At 37.1% G+C, this 13,809-nt stretch overlaps 1 protein-coding gene across 1 annotated transcript in view; it reads left to right on the top strand.

Annotated features, from left to right (window-relative positions):
• The window catches only part of LOC121634219 (neurexin-3b-like), a 102,314-nt gene extending 90,546 nt beyond the window's left edge, over window positions 1–11,768 (top strand). Inside the window, exons 9-11 of the mRNA XM_041976731.1 lie at window positions 7,010–7,448; window positions 10,327–10,710; window positions 11,764–11,768. Of these exons, the coding sequence (XP_041832665.1) occupies window positions 7,010–7,448; window positions 10,327–10,710; window positions 11,764–11,768 (828 nt within the window). The remainder of the gene's footprint in view (window positions 1–7,009; window positions 7,449–10,326; window positions 10,711–11,763) is intronic.
• Window positions 11,769–13,809: the final 2,041 nt, after the last annotated feature.

Raw genomic sequence — 13,809 nt, 5'->3', positions numbered from 1 at the left:
CACCTTTAACAAACACTATATCCTGATCAAGATAAATTAGTATAGAAAATATTTTTTTTATATTATATTTTGGAATATAACCCAGCCCTAATGGACAGTGATATGATGACAAGAGGGATTTTATCGATGGCTTAATCTGAGGGATGAGGACATAGTGATTGGGTAATTGAATATTTCAGCCATGTTCTTTATTCCTAAATCATAGTTTAAAATCTTAAATCTGTGTGAAAATCAATTAGACACCAAGTTTGCTCCTTATTTCAGACTGACTGGTCAGGACTGCATTGGTTTACACTCACTGTGTTGCTTCTGAGACAATGTCATACCAGCTTTCTACAGGAAATTAAACACACCATGTCAAGATTACCTCACCTCATCATACAGCTCTGGCCTAATCTAATTTCCTATTTGTTGTAGATCACAAAGTAATTTGTAAAATCATCAGATTTTCTAATATATTTATACCCAGCTAATCTAAAACCACATTTGAGCTATTTTAGCTAAATGCATTGTTGTTGTTTAAAGAGCACACACTTCCTATTTAAAAGTTTCTTAAATTTATACCAAAAAGTGGTTCCTAAATTAAAGAAGAAGCACATAAAATGTCCAAAGGACGTCGGTATTAACTGAAAATCGCTTTCAAAAAAGTAAAGCAGCATGATGGAGGATTGACAGCTAAGTGTTCAAAAGCAATGATACTGAACTAAGATCAGATGAACCAATAAATAGATTAATTACTAAGTTATGGTAAATTTAAGACATAACAAAAAGTAAGATAAAGAAGTGAGATTTAAATTGTCATTGCATGTGACCCTGAAGGATGTGTAGGTTGTAACCATGGAGGCAGAGGTTTTTATTTGGGGCCGGGAAGCAACAGCCTCAGCAGTGAGTTCATGGTTGAGGTAATGTGACAGATTGAATGGGACGCCTCACTGTGTGTGTGTGAATTTCAAGGGACTGTCGCAGTGAATAGTGTATCATGTGGCAAAGCTGAGGTTGCCTGCCCAGACAGGCTTTTCTCCATTATGTTATTTGTTGACATTAAGCCATCATTTCATCCAACTTAGGAGAAGATGGCCCCACCCACTCTCTGGGACATGGTGTCTAAAAGGATATGGTGCTGTTATGTTTGTTTTGAAGTGTCATATTTTCATACTCTGAAAATTAAAAGCAAAATTCAGTAGTCTTTGTACCTGTTTGTACTATTTTTTTTTTTTTTTTGCAAAAGTTAACACACATCCTTAGAAAATATAAATCGCTATTCAGAATCACTGTTTATTAGCTGTTATCTTACCTACCCCATTCTCAGAAGGTGTTTATTGTTGGCTAACACCATGTTGCTAGCATTGTCATGTACACATGCTTTTACTTTTCTATATAGTCCCCAGTGTTTAGCACCCAGGAAAAGAACTTTTGCAAGTTTTCAAGCAGCAGACTTTGTTTTTACTGAAAAACTGTATATTTCCAGTTGGATACGTAATGACATAACAGTTGCGTATGACCATGTTGTAACCATGGTTCTTTAAGGTTTTCAATACTTGCTAACTGAATGGGAGCTAACCTACAGCATTGACAGTGTGCAGCCTGCATCACTAGGGCTTTGTCCACCATGTTGGTCGACTACCACTACTGTTTACATCTACACCTACGTTTTCTTACTAGCAAGCTATATTAAAACATGTTAGAGATAGAGAACACAGAGAAACGTTTTTGTTATAAGATCACAAAAGAAGCAACAAGATGATGCTAAATTAGTATTAATTAGTTACTCAGACCCTTGTATTTGACCCTTACCTTGTATTTGGAGTAGGTTCATACACCTGTCATAAATTATAAATTACAAATAATTAAATGTGTGTCCATGCATTTAATAAGTGGATGCTTGTAAGACTAGTGAGTCTACAAACTACCAGCTGCAACTACACCATCATTGTAAAAATGTATAAGTTAATTAAATATCAAGTGTTATGATATTTTGATTCTGAAATCAAATGCATTACCTTTTAAAGATAAACACCAATGTCTAATTATACAGGATTTGATCATTAGTTTGTTACATCTTGTTTTAGGCAAAAGGAGATTTAAAAAAAATGGGAAAGTAGATTAATTAATTACATAAACAATATCAAATACCAAAAAACCTTAATGAATCTAATGGTAGTTGCACTCTAAAATGGCTGAAAAGAGTAAACAGTCCCTAATGTTTTGGCTGAATGTATGGCATCAAAACACTCGGACACATGTAAATCACAATCTTGTCAGAGAAACTGATGAAAAAGTCTTCATTTGCAAATGGAAGTGTCATCCAGACACGTGAATTCTGTGTCATCCAGATACATGAATCCTCAGGTGTATCACCTCGCATGTTTGCTCAAAATCTTTCCTTCTGCACATAAAGCCCAACTGTCCTTCCAAGCTAATGTTAGCCAAAACCACATCACCTGGCAAAAGTGTCTGCAGAAGACCCACCATTCTCTTTGATGTGTTTATCATCTCCACTGCCTTGAAGCTGGGAAATGGGGTAAAATAAAAATCTTTTAGCTAATTTCCTTTTGTGTGCTGTTCATGAGAGCTCCTGGTGCAGCCGAGGGCAGCATTTCAGGCTGCTTTTTAGATTTTCTTAATAAGACAAAGATGAAAAACAATGCCCACTAATGAACCTCTGCAAACAGAACACTTTCTTCCTCAACATGGCAAAACAATCCCACAGTTCTGTGCATTAGTGTTAAATGTGCACATTCCCATGGGAGTGTAAATTCCGGTTCATCAAATTCCATTAAAAATTGAAATTCTTCACCTCCAACAAAACTGATGGGAAGCATGTCTTTAGTTATTCTTTTTGAGTTGTGATCTTCTCTGTGCTCTTCACGCCTAACAAACTTCCTCTAATGACAAAGCGGCCACTGACTTCTTATTTGTGGATGACCTTGTGTTGGATAGACATATGATATAGCTTTATTTTGGAGAGGTTGAACTGGATCTCTTTAAAAAAAAAATTAAAAAATTAAATGTTTTTATTGGCTCTGCATTTTTCTAAAATTTGTACTTCATTAGCATCGAATACCACAGCACCGAATACTTTGTACCAGAGCCTACCAAGGTGGTTGGCAAACAGCTTAGTAAACTGACCCCACCTTACTGTGGTAGTAACACATTACTGGTTAAAACAAAAGACGATAGCTGTATAAACTATTGGATTTCTTACAGTTAAATGGTTATTTAAAAATCATTATATTTTGCTTTTAGAAAGATTTTCTCTCTTTCAGCCTGTATTAAATGCTTTTTTATATTTGCACATCCAAGTGAGTTCACTTGTATTCTTTGTGCTTTTATGATCTCTTCTGCAAATCTTTACAAGCACCATATGTGTGTATCTTCTCAACACGTCAGTGGATTTACCATCCTCCTTCATTAACACTGGGGTTAAATCAGCAGCAAACAGCAGCTGCAGATGAGGCCAAAGGGACATGAGCACTGATCTGAAGTAGATTAGGGTGGAGATTGTGTTTGTATTAGTGTCTACGTACACAAACCCCATTTTTTTTACCCAACTGCTGACCCTCACCCATCTCCTTGTAGCCTTACTAAGGCTCGATCGATACACCATCCTGGAGCAGAGATGCAAGATCTCGGCTCTTTATGGGGTTGTTTTACTCCCCCGTGTGTGCATTATGAATGGGCCCCATTCGGCTTTTGATAGGCAAAAGGATAGCGTAGCAAAGTGCAGCCATAACAAATGAAAATATAAGGTAAGTATAGCTGAGGTAGTCACTTTGTTTTTAGTAACATAATTTTGATTGTCTTATTGATCAGCCTGCAGTGGGACAAACAAAATCATAATTCCAGAACAGAAAAAGGCTGCAGATGTTCCACTTACCATAGAGCTCAATGTTATAAGGGCATATGACTGACAATGTTTTGTAAGGGAATCACTAATCATAGTTATTCTGTCCATGTCGTGAAAATTCTCCTTTAAATTGTTGTTACCTTAGAAACCTTGGAGAAGGTTTGAGGGATTTGCATCCAAGTGATCTACAGTGACCATTACATCACTTTAAAAAAAAGTTTGCTGTGGCAAATGAGCAGCATTAAAATGTCTCTCTCTTCTCTTGTTCCCTTTTAATGTTATATTCACTTTGGTCTGTTACCCAAGAGAAGCCTGAAAGCGGAATACAAGTTTTTATTATTTAGAGGAAAAAACATAACATAAGGGTTTCAAAGAGATCAGTAACTGTGGTTAAAACAATCTGTCATCTTATTTTCTTTTATTTATTTATTTTTTATATATATTTATGACTGCACAGTCTGCTCCAAAGTTGACAATAGTTTGGGTACCTGCATATTTTACTGCTACTGATGGATGACAGCCAGATTATCTACTATGGCTTCATTTTCTCTTACATCTGGAGGTTAGCTGATAAGCAAATGCAAATGAAAAGAAAGAAAGAAATCATGTTATCACATTTTAACACTGCAGCTTGACATGCAATTAATCAGAAAATGATCAAGCCTTAGAATGAATATATTGTAAATGTGTTCATGAAGGCAAAGCAAGGCAAGTGTATTTGTATAACACAGGGGTGTCCAGCTCCGGTCCTTGAGGGCCACAATCCTGCAGGTTTTCGATGTGTCCCTGCTCCAAAACCACCTGACGCAAATGAATGAGTCATTGTGCAAAACTTAATAGGCTGTTGGATCTATAATTTGAGTCAGGTGTGTTGAAACAGGAAACAATGAAAACGTGCAGGACAGCGGCCCTCGAGGACTGACTTTGGACACCCCTGGTATAACACATTTCATATACAAGATAATTCAAAGTGCTTTCCATAAAACATTAAATCCCATCATGTTTTTTTTTATAAGCAGAAATCTCCAGGGTCAAAATAAGTTTTCGCTTTGTTTCAGCTATGTGCACAAAAACAAGTAGCTCAAAGATATTTGTTCACATTATATTTCCTACTAAAGTCTGATATTTTTATGTTACTAGATTGAAGTAAACAGACTTACAGTACCTGTATTTACCTCCTAAGAATATTTAAATGCATGTTAAGGATTTTGTTTCTTTTTCTGTTGTTTTTTTCTGTCCTTCGATAAAGCCCAAGTTAAATTAATAACATACAGTCTTTCGTTTTTTTTTTTTTTTTTTTTTTTTCCTAAAATAGGGACAATGTCTCAACATTAATCACAAAGGGTCTGAATGTTCAAAGCTTCCGGGATCCTCTGTGCTTTTTTGGGGACCCCCTTGGTTTGTCCTGGACCTCAGATTGGGAACCGCTGCTCTAGACTTCTATGTTGTTAAATTTCCTTTTGCAGCAATAAGTGTTTCACTAGCTGACCCAATAGTAAATGACAACAGAAAAAATTAATTATATTAAGTGTCACTGGTTGAAAAGGGTGTTCCAGTCCAGCCTTAAGGTTACTGGTTTCCAATTCCTTTTTTTAATTTTGTCCTCTGTCTGTATTTCTGTAGACTTATAGTCTATAACCAATGCACAACTGATTAGATTTCCTTGTGTTACATATATTTTCTACTTTGTAATGGCAGCATACCCTGCGATTGTTTCATTGCCAGCTTAGAAAACCTTGCAGATCCAAAAGTGGCTTGTCAAGGGGATGCTGTGCATGAAAAAGTATTACATAAGCATATTGATTGCTGTGGGATATGAACTAAATCCATGCAATTTACACTTCTAGGTGGTCTTTGATTTATAAAGGGGACATTGGCTGAGAAAATGTGTGGGCACACTATTTGTAAATCCGATTTTCTTTCTTTTTTTGCACATGCCATTTTCTGCTGTAGACCTCAACAGTTGCTACAGAGTCAGTTGAAAGAGATCCATCATGTGTGATTTTCCTGAAAGTTAAAGATTGTGTCTCGGTTTAAAGTACTTCTTTTAGAAAGTGTTGTTTACTGTGTGTGAGATCAAATTAACAGAATCAGTAATTAAATTGCCTAAATCACTAGCCATTGTCTTCATGCGATAACAATGGCCCTTAACTGCATTGACATGTACACTTTTCAAAAGCACAGACTGACCATCTTCGAAGAGTTTACCTTCTTTTTCTCCCGTTTTCTTATTGACATGATCTCTGTTTCATGCAATTTCCTTCCCTTCTTTTACTATACTTCTTGTCTCAGTCTCATCTTGTGTCTCCCCTTGTTGTTGTTATTGTCTCTTTGCCCCCTTCTCACCAGTCCTCCTCAGAGCTGGGGTCACCTGTGTTGATTTACTATCAAATCTTGCAGGATTATCATTAATCCCACAGCCGTTAAATCTGCTTGCTGACAGCTGCGTTCCTACTAACACCGTTGCTGTTTCCTGTACACACACACACTGCCCTATAAACCAGAAAAAGAAACAGAAAAAGAAAACATTAATTTTCTACATCGGTGGATTCCTTTTGACAATATTTTCTCCCCCTTTTCTGTGGTATTTTGTTGGATTTGACTTTAATACAATGCTGATTTCTACTTTGATGGATTATAGGTTTGGTGAAAATTCATTGTGGGGAAACAGGTATGATATTGGGTGCAGTGTCTCAGTCATAAATCCTCCCAGGGGCTTTCACTTTCAATTAATAAAGACTGAAATTTTATAACATTACAAAGAAATGCTCACCAGTTCATTAGAAAACAATTCTCACACCTCACTCAGTCACTAAGACAAACAACGTTAGAAGATGTTAATTTTATTGACATTACTTTCCTCGAATCTGCAATATGTAATAACACCAGAGCAGATCAAAGTTTACCATGAAGTACAATTAATTTTTATCAAAATTACATTAGCTTTCCAACCATGGATGAACTGGAACTTAATCTTCTACAGCAGGGAGTGGGGGGATTGTTTTAACCATGGAAAGCACTTTGTGCTGCATTTTTGTATGAAAAGTGCTTCATAAATAAAGACTGATTGATTGATTGAGCAAAACGTGAATTAAAAAATGAAGATAATGATGCAAAATATGCCTCAGAAATCTTTAAACCTTCTTTGTATATCATCTGCAGGTGGTGTATAAGAACAACGATATCCGGTTGGAGCTCTCTCGTCTTGCCCGCATTGTTGACCCCAAGATGAAACTCCAAGGCGACATTGTCTTTAAGTGTGAAAACGTTCCCACCCTCGATCCCATCAACTTTGAGACCCCAGATTCCTACCTTCCTTTGCCAAAATGGAACACCAAACGTGTGGGCTCCATCTCCTTTGACTTCCGTACCTCTGAACCCAACGGGCTTATCCTCTTCACCCATGGTAAGCCCCAGGACCGGCGGGATGCGAAGGGCCAGAAGAACAACAAGGTGGACTTCTTTGCAGTGGAGCTGCTGGATGGAGGGCTGTATCTACTGCTTGATATGGGCTCTGGAACCATCAAAGTCAAGGCCACCCAGGCTAAAGTCAACGATGGCGTCTGGCACCATGTGGATATCCAAAGGGATGGTCGCTCAGGTATGGATGGAGAGGAGATGAAAGATGAAAGGAAGAAAAAGCACATGTACAGGAATGAGAAAGAGAAGTCAGTTTTCTAGTTTTCCAGGAGTAGCAAATAAAAAATCCACATATGTTAAATATTGTTGCCATAGTTTGAAAGATTTGTTCAGTCCAGACCAGCTCTGTGCTTTGGGAAGGCACTGGGGACTTCCTAAGTTCACTACTTTCCATTTTGTCTTTGCTCTCATTGAAGTCTCAGAAACACACTATATAAAAATATAAAAAATGGAACTCCTAGTACAATTAAAGATATATTACCGTTGCCTTTATGTCAATAAGGCAACTAACAAATTCTCAGAAACAGTAATCATAACAACAGAGTCAGAGGTAGTCTGCTAGACAGGATATCCTAAAATACAGAATTAGTTATTACCTTTTTTTTTTCATTTAACATCATTGCATCAGTCCTTGAGGGCCGCTGTCCTGCAGATTTTCCAATGTTTTTTGCTTCAACACACCTGACTCAAATGAAATAGTTCCAACAGCCGATTAAGTTTTGCACAATGACTCATCAGTTTGAGTCAGGTGGTTTTTGCAGCAGGGACACATCAAAAACCTGCAGGATTGTGGCCCTTGAGGACCGGAGCTGGGCACACCTGCTCTAAAATAGGTGTGAAAACATTAAGTCTCCACATATTTACCTCCACTATTTCAAGTTTAAACCACGCTGCGTTTGTCAGACCTTTAACAATTATGTTAAATGTAATTTAACAATGATAATAATCAAAAGCTTGAAATTCTTCCTAATAATTTGTTATCAAAAGTGCCACCCTCAGCAAATAAAAGGATTGGATCAATAGTTAAGCCAAGAATTTATGGCATATATAAGAGAAAAAGTGGCCAGCATTAAAACTTTAAACAGAAGAGGAGGAAAATTGAATTGAATATTTTTCAGGCCATGTGGTGTGTGCTACTCTGAGCTTAATTTGCTTTGCATGCTAGTGTGAGCCCTCAGTCTTTCTATACTATGTGTTATCATGTGGTAATAACTTGCTATAAAGGATTCTTGAAGGTAATTTGGGTCCACATTTGCATTTACATGATAATACAAAGCAGTAGGATGGATCCTAATTAAAAAACAACCTACAGAAGATAGGACTTTAGTTGCCTTTACTCCTTAAAATCAGTTGCAAAGACTTGTGAATTATAAAATCATTGTCTCAACTTTGCCTGTTTTTTCTGTGTCTGTGTTAATCAAACCAAAGCATGTCACATATCTTTCATTCAGACCTCAGGAAGTTGCACCAACTTGTGGAAAAAATACTATACAAATATGTCTCCTTTCAAAGTCATAACTAACAAAAAAAAGTAAAATTTTTTAAGTAATTAGGAAATTTCTAAAATGCCAAATAGTAAAAAAAAAAACACTAATAATATTGCAAGTTTTAATGTTTTGTTAATTGATCAATTAACAATAAATTAATGATGAATGACACACTAGGGAGGTTTTTCCTACCTAAAGACTCACAGATGTAATTGTATTTCTACTTATTTTAGCCTTCCTGCATCATAACTACAGGATGATATAAACATCCTTAATGTAGTCATGTTAACTATGATTTATTGCCAGAATAAAGTCATCCCTCTCTCTAAATAGCTATTGAGTCCATTTCCGCCTGGCTTCCTTCCATTTGTATGTCCTCTGACCTCAAAACATAGCGTAATACACAGAAAGTGTGAGAAGAAGATTACATTAGAAAAAAAGGTTAGAAACTTCTTTTTGCCTTGAGCTCAAAACCCAACACAATCTCTGCATTAGGTGAGATCCTCCTGAGAACACGGCTGTGTTAGTCGGCATTCCAGCCCATGTTATATATCAGGTTAGAGCAGCCAATTTAGCCGTGTGTCAGAGCTCGCTGCTTTGATTAATCACCTGCACAGCCCCCGAGTGCGATAGCAGAGTAGAAAGTTGGATTTTTCACTGGGAAAAACAGAAATGAGACAGATAAATGGATACCAGACTGAAAGATGGTTAAGAACAGGCATAATCACACTTGTGGCTTGAGTGAAATGTTAATAGGAGTTGCGAGTGAATTAACTTTCATGTCCACAAAGCGCTGTAGCTTGGAGGGCTGTAGCTCTCTGCCTGGCTGCAAGGTGAATATAACATTATGTGGGAGAACTCATATTTCACAGTTATCATGCAATTTAAATTGGGACTGTGAAATAAAAGGGATTTCTTTTTTTCATCTGCTATACGAACACGACCTCAGTAAAATATTGAAGGGAGCAATCTGGATTTTTTTTTTTCTCTCTCTTTTTTTGAGTCAGAAAGATAGAATATAGTAAAGTCTTTTTTTTCTTCTTCTTTACAAAAGGTACTGTTTATTGTTTTGGGTTAAGCTTCATATAATACTCAAACATATACCAATAAGTTGAGTTTAGATTTTCCTATAAAATACAGCTATAAAGTTGGCAAACTTTGCACTTCAGGTTGCCAAACATCCATCTGCTCAGACCACATATATTTGTGCAGAGCTGTACACTCTGCTATCAGCTTCTTTCATAAGTTTATTTGTCACAACTTTTCACTGCAACATCTAAAACTTTCACCTCTGACCTCACTTCGATGAACAGAAATAGACTTGTCAGATTCTATGAACAGTTCTATATATTTGTGCTATACAATGAATATGGGCCAAAAAAAGAAAAAAACAAATCCTTTAGTTATTCAGAATCATTTGAAGAAAATTAGCAGAACAAGTAGGATTTATTGTGGCAGCAAGGAAACTATTACTGAATCTGATTTGAATAAAAAAAGAGAAAAAGATCAACAAGAGATAAGTTAAATTACATCACTTTTTTATTTATTTATTCTTGCATTTTCTCCTTGCAGGGATAATCTCAGTAAACAGCCGCAGGACACCTTTCACAGCCAGCGGGGAAAATGAGATCTTGGACCTGGAAGGAGACCTGTATTTGGGTGGTCTTCCTGACAGCCGAGCTGGTTTGGTGCTCCCTACCGAACTCTGGACTGCTATGCTCAACTACGGCTATGTGGGCTGCGTGCGGGATCTGTTCATCGACGGACGCAGCAAAGACATCCGGCAGATAGCTCAGTCGCAGAATGTGACTGGCATCAAGTTCTCATGCAGTAAGGTGACGGGGAAGCAGTGCGACAGCAACCCCTGCAAGAACAACGGGGTGTGTAAGGAAGGATGGAACCGGTTCGTCTGCGACTGCACCGGGACTGGTTTCTGGGATAGTACCTGTGAGAGAGGTCAGTCTCCTCTTCACTCATTCTTTATACCTTTTTTGTGTTTGCTGGCTTACAGCAATGAGGATTTAGCCAGAAGGTTTATTGATTGTTTATAAAAGAGATTTAAAGATAGTAAAACAGTGTGCTTATGGAAGAGTGTTGTGTTACTTTATGGTTTAAGAATCAAAATGTTGATAGTGTAGTTGAATTGAAATATCTTGTTCAGATATGGCTGCAAATTGACAGTGTTGTAGCTGCTGTTGGCTAACAATAGCTTTTGTAAGGCAGCGGACAGCTCTCTGTTTTAGCTGAAAGCCAGAAATGTGACTTGGGATAGTTCCCTGAAATTATTTATGGAAGCTTTGCTGAAAGATTAAATAGGTTTTCACTTTTTCTGCCAGTAGAAGATTTTTCTTTGTCCTTTCTTTTTTATTTTTATGCAGGGTAAGGTTGTGGAGAGAAATTGAACTTCTTCCAGCTGGTGAAATGGGCTCTCCTTGTCTGAGTTTTAAGAGATTGGCTGCATAAAGTTTTTATGAGGCAGAAGAGACAGGGACACTCCTAGCTGTGGGAGAGTGTGTTATTGGAGCATCGTTGCGATTGTTCCTGGCTTTTTCATGATTTTACAGAGGTTTGCACATATCAGTTTAGGGCTTTAAACTCTCTCCTAAGAACCTGAGGCTTGTTTACGAATCATACTTGTATGAGGAATAATGAGCATCTAGAGAGCAGGTCATTACAGCTAGAAGTTAGTGTGACTATAGGAGGAGGGAGGATAATATGTTATTAACTAAGCTGAAGGAGAATATCAACATGGAGGAAGCATGCATGTAAAAATAAAAGCATTCTTACGGTGGCCCTGAAGTGACACTGCAATACAAAGTCAGAACACTACCCAATTAGCTGCAACACGAATACAATAATGTTATTAACACGAAAAAATTGTGTTGCAGTTAATTGTGTAGTGTTGTGGCTTTTGCATTCGCGTTGTGGGTTAATTGTGTAGCGTTGTGGCTTTTGTATTCGTGTTGTAGGTTAGTTGTGTGCGTTGTGACTTTTGTATTCGTGCTGTAGGTTAATTGTGTAGTGTTGTGGCTTTTGTATTCGTGTTGTAGGATAGTTGTGTAGTGTAGTGGCTTTTGTATTCGTGTTGTAGATTAATTGTGTGCGTTGTGGCTTTTGTATTCGTGCTGTAGGTTAATTGTGTAGTGTTTTGGCTTTTGTATTCGTGTTGTAGGTTAGTTGTGTAGTGTAGTGGCTTTTGTATTCGTGTTGTAGATTAATTGTGTGCGTTGTGACTTTTGTATTCGTGCTGTAGGTTAATTGTGTAGTGTTGTGGCTTTTGTATTCGTGTTGTAGGATAGTTGTGTAGTGTAGTGGCTTTTGTATTCATGTTGTAGGTTAGTTGTGTAGTGTTGTGGCTTTTGTATTCGTGTTGTAGGATAGTTGTGTAGTGTAGTGGCTTTTGTATTCGTGTTGTAGATTAATTGTGTGCGTTGTGGCTTTTGTATTCGTGCTGTAGGTTAATTGTGTAGTGTTTTGGCTTTTGTATTCATGTTGTAGGTTAGTTGTGTAGTGTTGTGGTTTTTGTATTCGTGTTGTAGGTTAGTTGTGTAGTGTTGTGGTTTTTGTATTCGTGTTGTAGGTTAGTTGTGTAGTGTTGTGGCTTTTGTATTCGTGTTGTAGGTTAATTGTGTAGTGTTGTGGCTTTTGTATTCGTGTTGTAGGTTAGTTGTGTAGTGTTGTGGCTTTTGTATTCGTGTTGTAGGTTAGTTGTGTAGTGTTTTGGCTTTTGTATTCGTGTTGTAGGATAGTTGTGTAGTGTTATGGCTTTTGTATTCGTGTTGTAGGTTAATTGTGTAGTGTTATGGCTTTTGTATTCGTGTTGTAGGTTAGTTGTGTAGTGTTATGGCTTTTGTATTCGTGTTGTAGGTTAATTGTGCAGTGTTATGGCTTTTGTATTCGTGTTGTAGGATAGTTGTGTAGTGTTATGGCTTTTGTATTCGTGTTGTAGGTTAATTGTGTAGTGTTATGGCTTTTGTATTCGTGTTGTAGGTTAATTGTGCAGTGTTATGGCTTTTGTATTCGTGTTGTAGATTAATTGTGCAGTGTTATGGCTTTTGTATTCGTGTTGTAGGTTAATTGTGTAGTGTTATGGCTTTTGTATTCGTGTTGTAGGTTAGTTGTGTAGTGTTTTGGCTTTTGTATTTGTGTTGTAGGATAGTTGTGTAGTGTTATGGCTTTTGTATTCGTGTTGTAGGTTAATTGTGTAGTGTTGTGGCTTTTGTATTCGTGTTGTAGGTTAATTGTGTAGTGTTGTGGCTTTTGTATTCGTGTTGTAGGTTAATTGTGTAGTGTTATGGCTTTTGTATTCGTGTTGTAGGTTAATTCTAGTGTTGTGGCTTTTGTATTCGTTTGTATTCGTGTTGTAGGTTAGTTGTGTAGTGTTGTGGCTTTTGTATTCTTGTTGTAGGTTAATTGTGTAGTGTTGTGGCTTTTGTATTCGTGTTGTAGGTTAATTCTAGTGTTGTGGCTTTTGTATTCGTTTGTATTCGTGTTGTAGGTTAGTTGTGTAGTGTTGTGGCTTTTGTATTCTTGTTGTAGGTTAATTGTGTAGTGTTGTGGCTTTTGTATTCGTGTTGTAGGTTAATTGTGTAGTGTTATGGCTTTTGTATTCGTGTTGTAGGTTAGTTGTGTAGTGTTTTGGCTTTTGTATTCGTGTTGTAGGTTAGTTGTGTAGTGTTATGGCTTTTGTATTCGTGTTGTAGGTTAATTGTGCAGTGTTATGGCTTTTTTATTCGTGTTGTAGGTTAGTTGTGTAGTGTTATGGCTTTTGTATTCGTGTTGTAGGTTAGTTGTGTAGTGTTTTGGCTTTTGTATTCGTGTTGTAGGATAGTTGTGTAGTGTTGTGGCTTTTGTATTCGTGTTGTAGGTTAGTTGTGTAGTGTTATGGCTTTTGTATTCTTGTTGTAGGTTAATTGTGTAGTGTTGTGGCTTTTGTATTTGTGTTGTAGGTTAATTGTGTAGTGTTGTGGCTTTTGTATTCGTGTTGTAGGTTAATTGTGCAGTGTTATGGCTTTTGTATTCGTGTTGTAGGTTAATTGTGTAGTGTTGTGGCTT

The sequence above is a fragment of the Melanotaenia boesemani genome, chromosome 22 (genome assembly GCF_017639745.1).
Source record: "Melanotaenia boesemani isolate fMelBoe1 chromosome 22, fMelBoe1.pri, whole genome shotgun sequence".
Classification (NCBI taxonomy): domain Eukaryota; kingdom Metazoa; phylum Chordata; class Actinopteri; order Atheriniformes; family Melanotaeniidae; genus Melanotaenia; species Melanotaenia boesemani.
This window is presented reverse-complemented; position numbering and strand designations above follow the sequence as displayed.